Source organism: Accipiter gentilis, chromosome 13 (genome assembly GCF_929443795.1).
Source record: "Accipiter gentilis chromosome 13, bAccGen1.1, whole genome shotgun sequence".
Taxonomy (NCBI): Eukaryota; Metazoa; Chordata; class Aves; order Accipitriformes; family Accipitridae; genus Astur; species Astur gentilis.
Window position 1 is genome coordinate 18,982,563 of NC_064892.1, and position 15,819 is coordinate 18,998,381.

The 15,819-nt window shown below is 36.7% G+C and overlaps 1 protein-coding gene across 2 annotated transcripts in view; it reads right to left on the reverse strand.

Moving 5' to 3' along the window:
- PIBF1 (progesterone immunomodulatory binding factor 1) overlaps nucleotides 1-15,819 on the reverse strand; it is a 123,403-nt gene that overhangs the window by 71,388 nt on the left and 36,196 nt on the right. For both annotated transcript variants that reach the window (XM_049815607.1, XM_049815608.1), the window contains one exon: nucleotides 15,209-15,307. In XM_049815607.1, the coding sequence (XP_049671564.1) occupies nucleotides 15,209-15,307 (99 nt within the window). The remainder of the gene's footprint in view (nucleotides 1-15,208; nucleotides 15,308-15,819) is intronic.

Sequence of the window (15,819 nt, forward strand, 5' to 3'; positions counted from 1 at the left end):
CCGCTGTGGGGTCTCTCTCACAGGAGACAGTCTTCCATGAACTTCTCCAATGTGGGTCCTTCCCACAGGCTGCAGTCCTTCATGACTGCTCCAGCATCAGTCCCTCCCATGGTGTGCAGTCCTTCAGGCACAGACTGCTCCAGCGTGGGTCCCCCGTGGGGTCACAGGTCCTGCCAACAAACCTGCTTCAGCATGGGCTCCTCTCTCCACAGATCCGCAGGTCCTGCCAAGAACCTGCTCCAGCGCGGGGTTCCCACAGGGTCACAGCCTCCTTCGGGAACCCACCTGCTCCGGCGTGGGGTCCTCCCCGGGCTGCAGGTGGAGATCTGCTCCCCCGTGGACCTCCCTGGGCTGCAGGGGGACAGCCTGCCTCACCATGGTCTTCCCCACGGGCTGCAGGGGAATCTCTGCTCCGGCGCCTGGAGCATCTCCTGCCCCTCCTTCTTCACTGACCTGGGGGTCTTGCAGGGTTGTTTCACATATTCTCACTTGTTTCCTCGGCTGCAGTTTCTGTTGTGCAGCATCTTTTTCCCCTTTTTAAATCTGTTCTCCCAGAGGCACTACCACCATCACTGATGGGCTCGGCCTTGGCCAGCGGTGGGTCCGTCTTGGAGCTAGATGGCATTGGCTCTGTCGCACACAGGGGAAGCTTCTAGCAGCTTCTTACAGAAGGCACCTCTCTAGCCCTCCTGCTACCAAAACCTTGCCACGCATATTTTGTTTAATGGTGCCGTCACATTTAGACCCCAAGAGGCTTACATGTATTTCATATTATGGAAACACTATGGCACATTATCCAATTTTTGTCTGTCCTTTCTCCCATTTTCTCTAAAAATACAAATGCAAACTTCCTCTTTATTTGGGTGTGGTAACTCTTCTAACAGTTACTGTAAGATCACCAAGATTGAAAACTTTGAAGGAGCATGGTATCTTCCTATCTTCTGTAGTTTCATTAATCAGATCTTATCCTTTGTATAATCACAACTCTCAATGAACTTCTGTCAGTCAAAATCTTTCCAATCATGGAAAACAGCATAGTCCATTTCAAAAAAAAAAAAAAAAAAAAAAAAAAAAAAAGGGGGGGGGGGGGGCAAATAAAAAGCAGTATATTAAGTATATCATACTTCATAATGAAAACATCCAATTTTATGACCAGCATTTGACAAATTCTTAAAGGCTTAAAGATTCTGTATTGAAAGAGGACTCAGTAAGAATGATGGTAAAGCCTAAAAGCTCCCAAAACCATGAATTTGTGAAAAGAGTCTATACTGAACTCATTTAAACTCAGAAAAGACAGGAGGGACTCGCCTCACCTAGCTTCAGACATTTACAACATGGGTATCTACATCTGAGCCTGTCATGTAGACTCCCTTATAAGTCAATGGAAAGAAACATGTACCTTATAGACATGATTTCATCCTAGCACAGGCATTTAAAGTTAGACAAGACTGATGCCAGCCACAGTAAAAGCTGTACTGAAATCCATGTTGCATTTACTTACTTTCCTCAGAAACTAATGTTTGAACTCATCCAAAACCTAAGAGTTTATTACATTAAAAAAAAAAAAGCTTCAAAAAGATCACAGGATTGTGAAACAGTGGTATGAATGAAACTGAGTTCTTTGAAAATGGATGTTCAAGGGTTCTCAGTGTTACTACTGGAAGGAGATGTTCACTTTGTACTGAACCAAATGCATGTCAAATAAGTTACCATCAATAAGATTTACAGCTTCCACCTCTGCAAATAGCTACACAGATGTAACTGGATGGGCAGAGTGGAAGAAATGGACTCTGCCACCATCCCCAACACATTGCCCCCCACTCACCCAATCCCTTCATGAGACTGTTTTGTCTTTGCCTGGCTTAGACCACTCTTCTAAAGAGAAAGACTGGCAAACTGCACTATATATTCCACACTCAGATGAATCCCACTCAGTATAGTTTTCATGACTGCTATCTCTTTTTTTAATTCACATTATGCCTTTCCCCACCCCTCATCTTTATTACCTTTCCCCTTTTGCCTATCATGAATCTTCTGCAAGTTTCACAATAACTTACACATAATGGAAGGAGAAGAATGTATTTGTCTGACTCTCAATCCCCTAAACTAACTTCTACCCCTCCTTTTTTTGATTTCTCCTTGATGAAAAATCAATATATTTAAGACCAACTGGGGAGGGGGGAGAGAAGAAGGGTTTTGAAATAGGTTTCCTTTAACATGTTATACCACACAACTAAGGGAAAAGGGATTCCAGGAAATCTTTAAATGAAAGACATAGTAATCCAAGTTTCAAAAGTTTTCCCCATCTTCTTGAGTCTAATAAAAAGCTAAAGAAATTTTTAAGGGTGGTAATTACAGTAAGAACTTACTGATAACATGGTGTTGCATCATGGACAACACACAGATGGTTAAAGTTGGAAGAGAGAATAATCACAGACTTGCAAAGTTATCCCTACCATGCATATTAAACTGACAAGACAAATGCTGCCAACAACTGGAAAAAATTTAGGGTGGTATTCAAATCCAGACTACAGAAGTGCGAGTGTGTCTAAGCACAGGTATCAACACGTGAGCAACGTATCCAAGGTCCCATTATAATAAATGTTCCAGATACCAGGAAGCCAGGACAAGGAAGTTAAAATAAGAAATATTAAGTAATAGATAAATGAAAATAAACTTTCTCACAAATGGAACACTGGTGATTTTGAGTTGTGGCATTTTGTTTGTTTTTCATGTTTGTTTGGTTTTTAATCTAAGTATGCCTGGTCTGCCTCCCCCATCTTCCTCCCACTCCACCCCCATTACTCATAAGTCCCTTCTAATCACAGAAACTATTTAGTCTTGAGTTCTTTTCTAATATTTGAACTGTCAAAGTAACATATTAGGAAACAGATTAAAGTGTAGAATAGCATATATAACCTCAAACAATATCATATTAAAACAGAGATGGCACTATATTTATTTTGAAAAAGTTGTAAAATTGAAAAATTGTAAAATAAAATAGCAAGAAATTTTGCGAAATTCAGTTCATATACCCGCAGAAAGCTATCACTTGCCTTGCTAAAATACTCCATTCACAACATTTTGCCTGTAAACCTTAAGGCTTTTTCACAAAACTATTCTCCCTATTTTACAGGATGGTTAAACCAAAACATGTTAAAGGTAAGAAAAACAAAATAAAAATAAGACCTCTGCAAATGCTTTTAGGCTTATCACAAAGGACACTTCTGCATTCTGAAAGGTCTATTCACAGTCATCATGTTAGTAAAATATTATTTGGAAGCAGTTTCTAAAACTGGATGTAACATTCATTTACATATATCTGCCAAGTTTTTAAATGTTTTAGAAGCTAAACTAAAACATGTTGAAAATGACTCATTGTGGTACCAGAATATGTACTGTAGGAAATAAGAACTCATTTACAAGTGGGAGAAATACACTCACACTTCATCTGTGGGAATTCACTAGACTTCCCTTCCAGTAAACATTATATTTTAAAATAATCATGGAAAATATGTTTCTTTTAACTGAGGTTTATGAAAAGATTTAGACAGCTGGCATAACAAAAGAGACTTACAAAGATAAATGTAAAGACTATCTTTAAAAATAATTCAGAAATAATTCTGCCAAAGGATATCAATTTAGCAATAAAAAAGGTTGCAATTATTTTTGCTTACTCTAATGGTTAAATTAAAACTGTTTAATACAGTTGCTCTGTATAAACAGATAACCATTTGAGACAAAGGACAAAAGGAAGATTTGATTATTTTACAAAGTAAGAAAATGCAGGAGGGGTGGGGAGAGCTCTGGCAGGCAAACAAATTACCATGAAGTACCTCTTTTGTAACTTGTAGCCTGTCAACTACTTTCTGTTCACCTGCACACTTTAATAATGCAAGTACCTTGCTGCAAATGCACTACTTTAAAATGTTTTTTCTTTCTTTGAAAAGAGACATTCATCTGGCACTGAGAAAATAAACCTGAAATGTATCCCATTTATCTATGCGTATAGAATACTTTGAAAAAAGCCCAGAATTTTGACATAACACAGAAATTAGACCCAGATTTCGTAACTTGTGACTGGGAATAGAGTGTCATGAGGGACAAATCTAAAACCAAAAAACCCAGCCTCACTAGCTTCTAAAAAGTACACTGCCTGTAAAAACAAAAGTGTCCTAGATGAACATGCAACAGACAAAAAAGTTCTAATATTCTCTCACATGGGTTTAGGTCTAAAATTCTTAGAATTAAGATATTAATGGAGACTTCACCTAATTCTGGGCATTTCGCAGGAGCATGGGATTTACATAAATCAAACTGTGTTTGTTCTCTACTGTTTAGAGGAATAGTCTATCTTAAGTATACTCAGAGATTCTAGAGATAGTTAATTGCCTGAAGCGAGGGGCATATGAAGACAAGAGAAGGACTAGGGTTTCTAAATACTTTCATCTACTTCTGGTACCATTTTGCACAAACAAAACTCCTTCCCATAGGGTTTTGAGTGGAACAAATTCTTCCCCTCTCTACAACCCACAACCAATTCTAGTGACCCCAGCAATGTATCCAAGGCAAAATAGGAATATGCAACTTTTTAAAGCGTCTCATAACTTACGATCTCGATTATATTTCTGGAAAGGAAAAGGTTAAGATCTCAGAGAAATCAGAGCAAACATTAAGCAAAGTTTCAGAAGGGATGAATCAGATGAATCAGTGCCCTTCTGTATCTGTTTACCCATGGCAACGAACACTTTCCATGAAACAATTAGAATATCCATGAAAACAATTCCAGATGACAAGTTCCACATCAAAGCTTAAACTAGATTATATACATACACATGCAGTAGTATTTATGTTAAAATATCAGCCAAGAGTTGCAGCATTTTGACAATATATCCAGTATTTAAATTTTAGAAGAGATCTACAAATAGACTTGTAAGTGCAAGCATGTACATTTACATTTTACGTATATATTATAAAATCTAACATTTTATGAAAAGACTAAATGACTGACAGTTATAAGCATTTTACATAACACCCAAGCTTCATCTCAAAGGAACATAAATTATATTTCTAGCACGCTTATTTCTAAAACAAAACTACCACTTGATTGGAAAAGTTTACTTCCCTTCAAGAGAAAGTTTCTCAAGTTATGCTGCCCATATGAATATTTATTCTGTAAGTGAGAAGCAGGCATAAGCTATGGCAATTCTTTTGCTTCTGGAGTACCTATAAGGGGCAGGCACACACACACACACAATCCCTACCCTCTCCATGTTTCATGAAAGGAGTTTGTAGGGTAGTCTGTGCAATATCGTCTTCAGTCATCAACAACAGTTTCCTTTCAAGTACAAAAACCTGCTAATAAACAGGGCTTATAAGAAAGGGTTGGGTAGTATATGTTCATATGAGCAACATCTTTATGAATTCTACCTAGTAGTAAGAACTACAGAAGCCCTTTATTGCTTGTAGCAAAGCCCCTTGATTTACTCTTTCATATGCACCCTTCCATTCCATCTCTATTGGGTTTATTCAATTCCTAGGTTCTCTATCCTTACTGTCTCTCACCACGCTCCTCCTACCAGAGAACTACAAATGCGCTCACTAATCATCACCAGCTACCATCAGCAGCAGTCCAGCATATATACTTTCATGCAGTGCTCCCTCAGAGGCCCATCCAGAACAAATGTTCCCATTTCACTTGGGTCTTGCTAAACTTCTGTTTGCAAGTAATTTTTTTTTTTTTAAATATAAAACCAGTTCACACCTATATACTCACTATACCATAACTAACTCAAAGTAGTACCACCTTTAGGTGTCCCCATGATTCAAATATCATGTTGCATCTAAGTGCCACTATGCCTATATGATGTTTGGTAAAAATGTTGCTAATATGTCACATTACCATCCTACAGCTCTCCGGGATCAAGGTATTCCTTAGCAAGCTCCTGTTCAACGCATAGTTAACTGGAGTTCATTAATTGCATGCTCATTTTGCTGGCTTCACAGAATATTCTTACAAAGTTACCCAGATAGTCATATAAGTAGACACAATTGTGCCTTTAGATCATTTAGCTAGAAACACAAACAGCTGTAAAAATTATCTAAATAGCTTTGCACTGAGTAAACTAAGGGACATGGCCTTCCCACTATCCAATATATGATGCAATACCTCAGTGCTGAAGGCATGTAGTTTCAAAAAAAAATAAAATAGTACCGGTCTCCCTGAATGTAAATAACTCTGAGCCAACCTTGACAAAGTCTGGGATACATTCTTGAGGAAATCTTATCTAGAAACATGACTATACAAAAGGGAGGTAGGGAAGTTAGCCCTCCAACCCTGGTCTTCCCAGCCTCTCCTCATAGAGGCAGCAGTCACCAGACAAGCCAATCTCATGAAGAGAGAAAACAGCAAACAGGCTGCCAAGGACTCACATGGTTGTTCCATCAGTTGTGAACAGTGGTTTCATCAGCTGTGAGCACTACATGTAAATATCATCCATCCCTCTCTTTTGGGAAGTCCTCAAAATGATTAAGATTAATTAGGCATATTCAATGCTGGATGGGCTAATGCCCAAGGCAAACAGCTCCCTGTGGCTTACGGCCTCAGTGTGCCTTGGCCCACTGAGGTACACTGTTTTGGTAGCATGTTCATGAGCACAGTATGATGGTCCTTCATTTACTCATAGTCTTTCATTTATTCATTTACAAATGGACTAGCTACTCTCAATTCCAGAACAACATACTACCATTTCCCTTATTCATGAGAATTAGTTAGATGAAAAAGGTATTGCCACCATGCAAGTGAAGACCAGGATGAGAGCAGTGGAGTTAGGCTTCCAGTTATACCCAACATTTTCTCAACACTTTGAATGTGATTCTGCAGAAGACAAGCTCTGGCCAAAACTCAGCCCAAAGCACGCTCTCATAAATACGTCTTCATGACTAACATTGCAGAGTTTCCCATGAGTTTACTATGAGGTCCGTAAGATTACAAAGCTGTAACTTCCTTCTGAAACCACATAAACACCTAATTGGACAGACTGTTCTTCAACAGTTAGTTACCCAGATATGAGTATAGCATCACATCATTTTCCAGAGGCTAATCAGAATGTAACCACAGACTCAGAATGTAATTCCAGAAGATAATTATTATTAAAAGAAAACTTTTATGGTTTTATTAGGCTGAAATTCAATATTACATAAATAGCCATCATTTGAATATAAAAATTTTTGTACAGCCATACAGAAAACACAATGTCCCAGCTTTGAAGAATTTAGCTTTTGAATAGGCATTATAATACACAGTTTTGGTAGATATATGCAACTAATAATCATTGCATGTATTTACGGTCATGTTGTTATTTGTGACTTGTTTTTCTTCCGTATTCTAAAATCCATGTACTTCGAGTTTCCTATAAACAGGATTTTTTTTCTCATCTGCCATTGAAGTGTTAATGTTTTGGGCTACCTAATGCTGCTAGAGGCTTCACACACAAATTTAATCCCTCAAGCTCACATGGTTAGAAACATTCCAGAACTAAGTCTTATTTGCATAGATAACCTGATATATGTAACAATCTTTAAAAAAAATAAATAAAATCACGTTAACTTCCTCTTTATATAAATGCTTTAATTTATATCTTGTCACTACATCCAGCCTACACTTTTCAAAGGGACACAAAGCACACACAGTAAACAGGTTAAGAAGTTTCCCAGTGTTTCATAGCTTCTGTTCTGTTCTACATCGAATAGCTATACACAGAATAGCTGTTGTGTATCAGATGAAAGGCCCATGTAGCCTGATAATCCTGTCTCCAACTGTAGCCAAAAGTATATGTTTTGAGAAAAGCAAGAAAACCTTCTGCATAAACTGTATTTCTCCCTAATCCTCTGCCACTAGCGTTCAACTATTTCTGCCTCAAGGATTTCCTAAACTGGATGTGGTTTCTATTTTTTAAGTAATTCTCAAATTTATCTCTGAGCTTTTTCAGTCTCCTTTTGAACCCATGTAAAGTTTTAGCATCTGAAACATCGTTCGGTAATGAGTTCCAAAGGACCCCTCTTTGCTCATCATTAATGCACATTTTGTGCACAGCAAAGCACAAAAACGTTTGTATACATGAGGGTTACTAACAATCATAGTAAAATCATGGACTGCAGTGGAATAATTCAAGAAATATATGAAGTCTAAGCTGCAGCTGCCTTATATCATATAATACAATACCTCTTTGAAGGAATTTATAACTGCTTTCAAAGTTGTTCTCAAAGGACACTGATACATTTCCAGGCTAGCAAAAAACCTAAGGATTTAAAAAGAGTAAATAGCTTCTTAGGTACTCAGCATAATAGCCATCACAGAATTTTAACATTTTGCCTTTAATAATCTTAATGTTTTAAGATTAAGGCATTTTGGCTAGCAGGAAATGAACAGGTAAAGCAAGAACGTCAAGGCTTAAGGAAAATCTTTATGATATGAGGATATCTTCATATCACAATCTTCCCAAAGCATCCTTCAGAGGCTAATAATATTTTCTAAGAATTACTTCTTAGGAGCTGGGGCAAGAGGGACTGAAATAAAAAGATTTCTAGAGCTATAAATATAATCATTGTACATTCCTTGCACAGTAAGAGAACAAACTTCAAAGCCTGTGTTCCAGATGTAATGAAGCTCAGAAAGGTCAGCCATCAGACTAACTTATCATTCCCGTGAGTCTCTACATGGATAATTCTACAACATCAAGACAGTTACAGTTACAAGGTGACTGGTTACACGGCTTAAAACATTCATTCTGGAAGAACACTATCTTAGCTAAGAATGTAAAATTTTGAGAACCTTATTAGGGAAGAACCAAAGACAACTAGGCATGCCCTAGCAAGTGTGCAGTCTTCCTAACACTACTACTCACCTATTTGATCAAACCAGTTAATTAGGTTTTCTCCTTCTGTTTATTAAAACACAGCTTGGAATCATCCATTAAACTCCCCATATAAACTCCAAATAAACCCTTCCTCGGAAGAAAAGGGAAAGAGTAGGAGCCTCCCTAATCATTTCAGTAGAAATACAGGATGCATAGAATTGTTTTTGTTATGGATTTCAGTGCTTCTTCAAGAATCATAGAATGTTTTGGGTTGGAAGGGACCTTAAAGATCCAACTCCCTGCCATGGGAGGGGACATCTTCCACTAGACCAGGTTGCTCAAAGCCCCATCCAACCTGGCCTTGAACACTGCCAGGGATGGGGTATCCACAACTTCTCTGGGCAACCTGTTCCAGTGCCTCACCACCCCCACAGTGGAGAACTTCTTTACATCTAATTTAGATCTGCCCTCTTTCAGTTTAAAACCATTACCCCTCATCATATCACTACATTCCCTGATAAAGAGTCCCTCTCCATCTTTCCTTAGGCCCCCTTTAAGTACTAGAAGGCCACTATAAGGTCTCCCTGGAGGCTTCTCTTCTCCAGGCTGAACAACCCCAACACTCTCAGCCTGTCCTCATAGCAGAGTTGCTCCAGCCTCCTGATCACTTTTGTGTCCTTCCTCTGGACTCACTCCATCAGGCCCATGTCCTTCTTATGTTGGGGGCCCCCAGAACTGAATGCAGTACGCAGGTGGGGTCTCATGAGAGTGGAGTAGAGGGGGAGAACCACCTCCCTCGAACCACTGGCCACGCTGCTTTTGATAACAGCTCAGGATACAGCTGACTTACACACTGCCAGGTCACGCTGAGTTTCTTGTCAACAAACACCCCCCAAGTCCTCCTCCTCAGGGCTGCTCTCAATCCACTCATCGCCCAGCCTGTATTTGTGCTTGGGATCATTCTGATCCATGTGCAAGACCTTGCACTTGGCCTTGCTGAACTTCATGAAGTTCAGACGGGCCCCCTCTCAAGCCTGTCAAGGTCCCTCTGGATGGCATCCCTTCCCTCCAGCGTGTCAACCACACCACACAGCTTGGTGTCATCAGCAAACTTGCTGAGGGTGCACTCAACCCCACTGCCTGTGTGTCAGAAAGATTCTGAACTTCCAAGAGGGTGTCTTTCAGCAATTTCCAAGACATTCATGGAATTTTACCCTTTTAGCTGCACCTCATACTTAACTTTCTAGTCAGGAGAACAAGATGAAGGTAGTTTTTACTGGACATGTGTAGTAGTTACTTTGACTAGGGGTGAAATCTAGACAAGGTCTAATAGTAACAGTAAAGGGCTCGGCTTTATTTTGACAGAAATCCTAAGTGTTATCAAAATTACATATACACATCATACTATAGAAATCATAAATGAATAGAGAAGCAGCAAATTATTATTAACAAAAAAAGTATTTTAGAAAACACTAATGAAGTCAATTTAAACTGAAGATTTAAAGTGGTGGTAATTTTCAAGACCTACATAGCTCTTCAAGGGATTACAAAGTGCTTCATATACAAAAGTAGCAAGCAGTAAAGGGCTATGACAGTAGTTTTTAATATAGGGTTATGGCAGCTTTGGCAAAGAAATATTTTGGCCAGAAGTTTTCAGCATTTTTTTTTTATTATTATTCATTATTTAAATCCTCATTTTATACAAATATTCTTGAAGAGATAATAGGCCCTTATTTAAATATTAGCAGTAAGTCCAGCATACAAATACACTGACTTAATCATTTTAAGAGTAGAATTCTGTCACTGTAGTCAGCAACATCCGGATTATAAAAACATGTTAATAGAAGGGACAAATAATTAATTTTAATGTTTCTATTAACAATGAATGCATAATGTAATAAATGCTAATCTAATAATAAGATTCCTGCATACTCAGCAGAGATTCTAAATGCAACGTAGAACATTTATTTATTCAGTAAATTTATCCAATTATCTTCTCATCTAAGATAGTCCTCTAGGCTTGTCTGCAATTAATTAGTAGATATTGGGATCTTAATTTCATCTAATTTAAACACACATTTTATGAACAGGATTGATCACCTCTTTCCATCACCTACAAAAGTTTAAAAGAGATGACTAAAATCAGATAGCATTTATCTCACCTCCAAATGAATTCTAAAAAGTACCATAATTACAAAGAACAAAGAAAACAGGGGTAAAAAAGGACTCAAATTATAAAGATAAATGGATAGACTAAAAGAACTCTCCAAAATGTATACACAGCTTGCAGCTGACTGGAAAGAAAGGCATTAAATAGGTAAACACAAACACACAGAGAACTTTTTGAATACTTTTTTTAACCTACAAAGCATAGACAACTGCTATCAAGAAATGTCAATGACTTATTCTATTTTGCTTTTTATTTGAGAAAGGCATTTCTAAACAGAAACACTAAAAATAATCCTAAAGGTATTTTTACCTGTAGCAGATTGTCCATTAAAAATCTCAGAGTTTTAAATAGCTGAGCTGTATACATCAATCCAGAAATGTTTAAATGATAATCCAAAATCCTTTGAAATGTTTATAGAACAAACCTAAGGCTCTAAACTATTTTTTATAGCCATCATCCTGACTTTACTCAACCCAACTATAAAATAACATTGTTTAAAAATGCCCTTTCATCATCTGTGCATATTCAAATAAGAAAAAAAAAAAGGTACATACTTAAAAATATCCTATTATTTCATAGACAGAGGCAGGAATTTAAACCTCCCATTAGCTTTTACAAAACTGATTTTTTTTTTAATAAATAGTGCCCAGTGCAAAGTTGGTGGAATAGTATTGCCATAACAGAATTTTCTTGGATATTCTTTTTCTGTTTACTCCACACCTATTTTGTTTCTCTTTGTTTTTTCTACACTTCTCATTTTATCATTACAAAGATAGGAAAAGAAAAATCACCTTGAGTACGTCATTTGAGCAGCAATCAACTGTAACAGAGTACAGGTCTTCTTGTCACTAATTAAAACAAGATTTTGTAAAATCAAACTATCTATGGATTTCCCTTGTGTTCCCAGTAATTCTGGAATTTTTAAACCAGTTTCCGTTGATAGAGCTGTGCTGTATGGTCCTGGAAAAATTACATTATACTCCTTAAAGTTTAAAGGAAGTGAACAATCAAAGGCAAGAGACGGCTCTTGTAGGAATCCCCTGAGGTGAAGTGCTCTTGTATGAGTTCACCCCATATTAGACCTTAGAGTCCACTCTGAACAAAGGAACCATTTCAGTTTGATGTTGCACCTTTTATGAAACTAGAAAATTTAACCAGTTAGAAAAAAGCGATAGGAAACCAGGATGCATTTGTTCTACTTTTTGGTGCTGGGTTTTTTTGTTGTTGTTTTGTTGGGTTGGATTTTTTCGGCAAGAAGAAGTGGGTAACAGATTAACAGTCAATAGTTTGAAAATAAGACTCCAGGACTATTCAAGAGAAGGAAAAGTTGGATCATAGTTAGTATCTACACTTCACCACTTTACTATGTAGTAGATGATAGAGCTATTACAGAATAGCTCTCCTCATTCAACTCATAGACACTTTCAATTGAGGTAAAATAGCTTTAAAATTAGAAAAAAGTCTTAGTCACATTACCAGCAGTTTAAAACAAAGTGAAAATGTTTCCATCTGGTCATATTTTTTTTTAGAACGTGTGCGACATTGACCATAGTTTAATCCAAAATATTGAATCAGTTAAGTTTTTTCATTGTCACAGGTAAACGAAACATGGATTCTCGCACAGAATTTACAGCTATGTAATAGCAAAGAGAGCAACAAAACTCACATGCTGACATCACGGTGATCTACTTTGAGGTTGAAACAGCACATTCTTTCTCAATATAACTCTTTCCTGAATATTATCACTGCGGTATTTTCTTGACATCTGTAAACAGCTGTTTACAAAAAGCTATCACAAACATCAGTAAGAAAAATGAAAATAACTGCACTTGACTAGAAAATTGGGTATTAGTTACACTTCTGATCACAAGATTTGCCAGGGGCTTTATTTAACCACCATTCAGGCCAGTCAACATTCCACATACTTCTGAAGCTTTCAAACATGTTTGTTTATACAGATTATGATACCAGTGGTAACTATGATGAGTCACCTTGTTTTTACTAAAGTAGAACTAGCTGTTATAATCACTTAAATATAGAATTGGACACAGGTATTCCTTTATCTTTTGGGTTTCTAGTGATATTATAAAATTTCTTTGTTCCACAGAACTGCCAGATGTCAGTGAACAGTAAATTCAGAATTTGGGGTCTTTTAAGTTAAGGCATTTATTCATCATGCCAGTTTGTCACTTCACAGTTCATTTAGTGGAAAAAAAAATAAAAATCAGTCTTGACACCTGTACTGCAGTTACAAGTGAAGCAGTTTTAAAGAGACATCCCTACATTTTAACGAAGGGAAGTATGGATTTTCCATTTTCCCAAGCAGAAGTTTTTTCTCTGAAAAAGCATAATCTTCTGAGGAATAATGTACTACTATGAACTCAAAAAACTAGTATTAATCAACTTATTAACTTATTTAAATTGAGGAGAGTTTTACTTAATTGGAGAGCTTATCACTAGAGAAACCTACTGGAGGACAGAAGCATGAGTGTGTTAAACAAGATGACAACAAATGGCATATGACTAACTTTCTTTTTTTCCCCATCTAAAGCTTACATTTTAAAAATCTTCCTATATTTCTGATTGCAGGGGAACATCCCTCCTCAAAAAAAAGCAACAATACAAAAAAAAAAAAATAATGACACATTATAAGAGTGGGAAAACAGCAGAACAGAAAATATTTTCTCCATGGTTCTTAAGCTTAAAAATAAATGTGTTAAGAACTAGAAAGTTGACATTTTCATTAAAAACAAGAAAGCGTATACTCAAAATTATCATACACCAGACCTATTTTCCAGAAGAGCTTCCAGTTAGATATGAACTCCCCACATATCATAGTAAGTCTTATCACAGTGAAAGGTAGGAGTCCCATTGGAAAGAAACACATGGTTGACTCACATTAGCATTATATTTTGACTCAGGAGATAAGTTTTGAAGCAAGTTTCCTGATTGCCCCCACTTAACCAGCTTTGATTTCCACATTTTGATTTGCATTGTGGAGTCACCATCTCAGAGTTTGCTAACTGAATTCTTTTGAAAATCCAAGAACATCTACAATGCACTTTAACCACTAAAAGGCATTCAGCACCCTTGGGCGCATTCAGCCTGAACTAGAATTAAGTCAAACCCCTGAAACTCAGCATGGATATCAAGTCCTCTGACCCATCTTGTTTACTCTATAACTACCCCTATTGTTTCACATCACTAGTTAGCAATGACATTTTTTCAGTCCTTAGGCAACGCTATTTCTTCAGTAATATCACCACTGCAATTTAGGAGTTATACATCAAAATTAAAAGCTTTAATTAATTTGTGCCTATGCTTAAATTAACATTTTAATAGATTACTACTTGTAATTAAAAACAATTCCAAGCAAAAAAGTTCACATGCAGTACTTTTGAGTAGATGACTAGATAGCACAGTTAGTTAACGAACGGACTCTTCATTTTAGAAAAAAAGATTTGGATTAAACAATTAATCAAGTCCAAAATTAAGGACACATGACAAACCCTGAACAGCTTTGATTACTGTCCATAGTTTTAAATGACCTCATAATTTACTATAGCTAATATTCTAAATTTACAAAAAGTGAAGACAAGGTACTGTAGAACAGGATAGTAAGACTGCTTGTAACCGGGCAGAAAATCAACCAGTTTTCTTCTCCATATGAACAGAATTGTACGTTTGCACAGACACTATATTTTATACATAGAATATGAAAGACTGGGAAGAGATAGCAGTACAAAAAGAAGCATGTAGCAAGCATAACTGTTCATGACTACTGCTCTCTATCCACACTTTACAAAAACTATTAATTGAAGTCATCATACAAGATAATTTTCTACTTTCAACTAAAGAAAAAACCCCCAACAGAACAGGTTCAGAGTTTGACGACTGCCACTGTACAGTATGAAATCCACATTCTTACCACAAGAAGCATAATTATGTTTGCTCTTCTTCACAGGATTGTAGAAGAATAATCAAACTTTCATATTGGTACTGCATTAGTAATGGAAAAAAATTACTACTAGAATTAAATCTGTAACTTAATTTAAATAAAATGTTTGTAATTCAATTTAGTCTTTATAAGCAGAAAGCCAAAGCAGTCATTTCTCCTATCTAAAGCTCCTTAGATATCTAAAGGTATAATTTTTTTATATGCATTTTAAAAGATACTTACTGTTCTAAGAGTTGATCATATTTTCTTAAAGCATCCTTTTCAGCAGTAACTGCTCTTTCTTTTTCAGTGACAGCATTATCTCTCGCTTCTCTCAAATTTCTGAAGGAAACAAAAGTTATTCTGTCAAGAATCTGTTAGGAAAAAGACTGTTTTGCCTGATGAATTACTACTGACTGATCTGAACTTCAATACTACCTTCTTCAATTCTCATAGAATGATAGAGGGGTCTGTCTGTCTATATGCCTATTTATTACAGAGGCTTTTATATACCAGCAAAGTTTCCAGTTCTGAAATTCTAAAAACAATGATCAAGACACCTATTTATATGTAGAAATATATGAATCATTCTAGAATACTAGAACTATAAATTACTTATTTTTTGTAGGAATTAAATAAATTCTAATAATTTTGCTTGGTACTTCACTAATAACTAGGGAAATGCTGTCGTCCTAGTTGAGATGATTCACAACTTTTATGATGGAGCAGGAACAGATTAGCTAAGCATAAAAATCCTCCTTCCACATACAACTAATTGGATAGTTACGCTGATATATAGGTTATTGCATATTATTGGTGTCTACTTCTGGCTTCTATTGCTGGCATCATTTTTG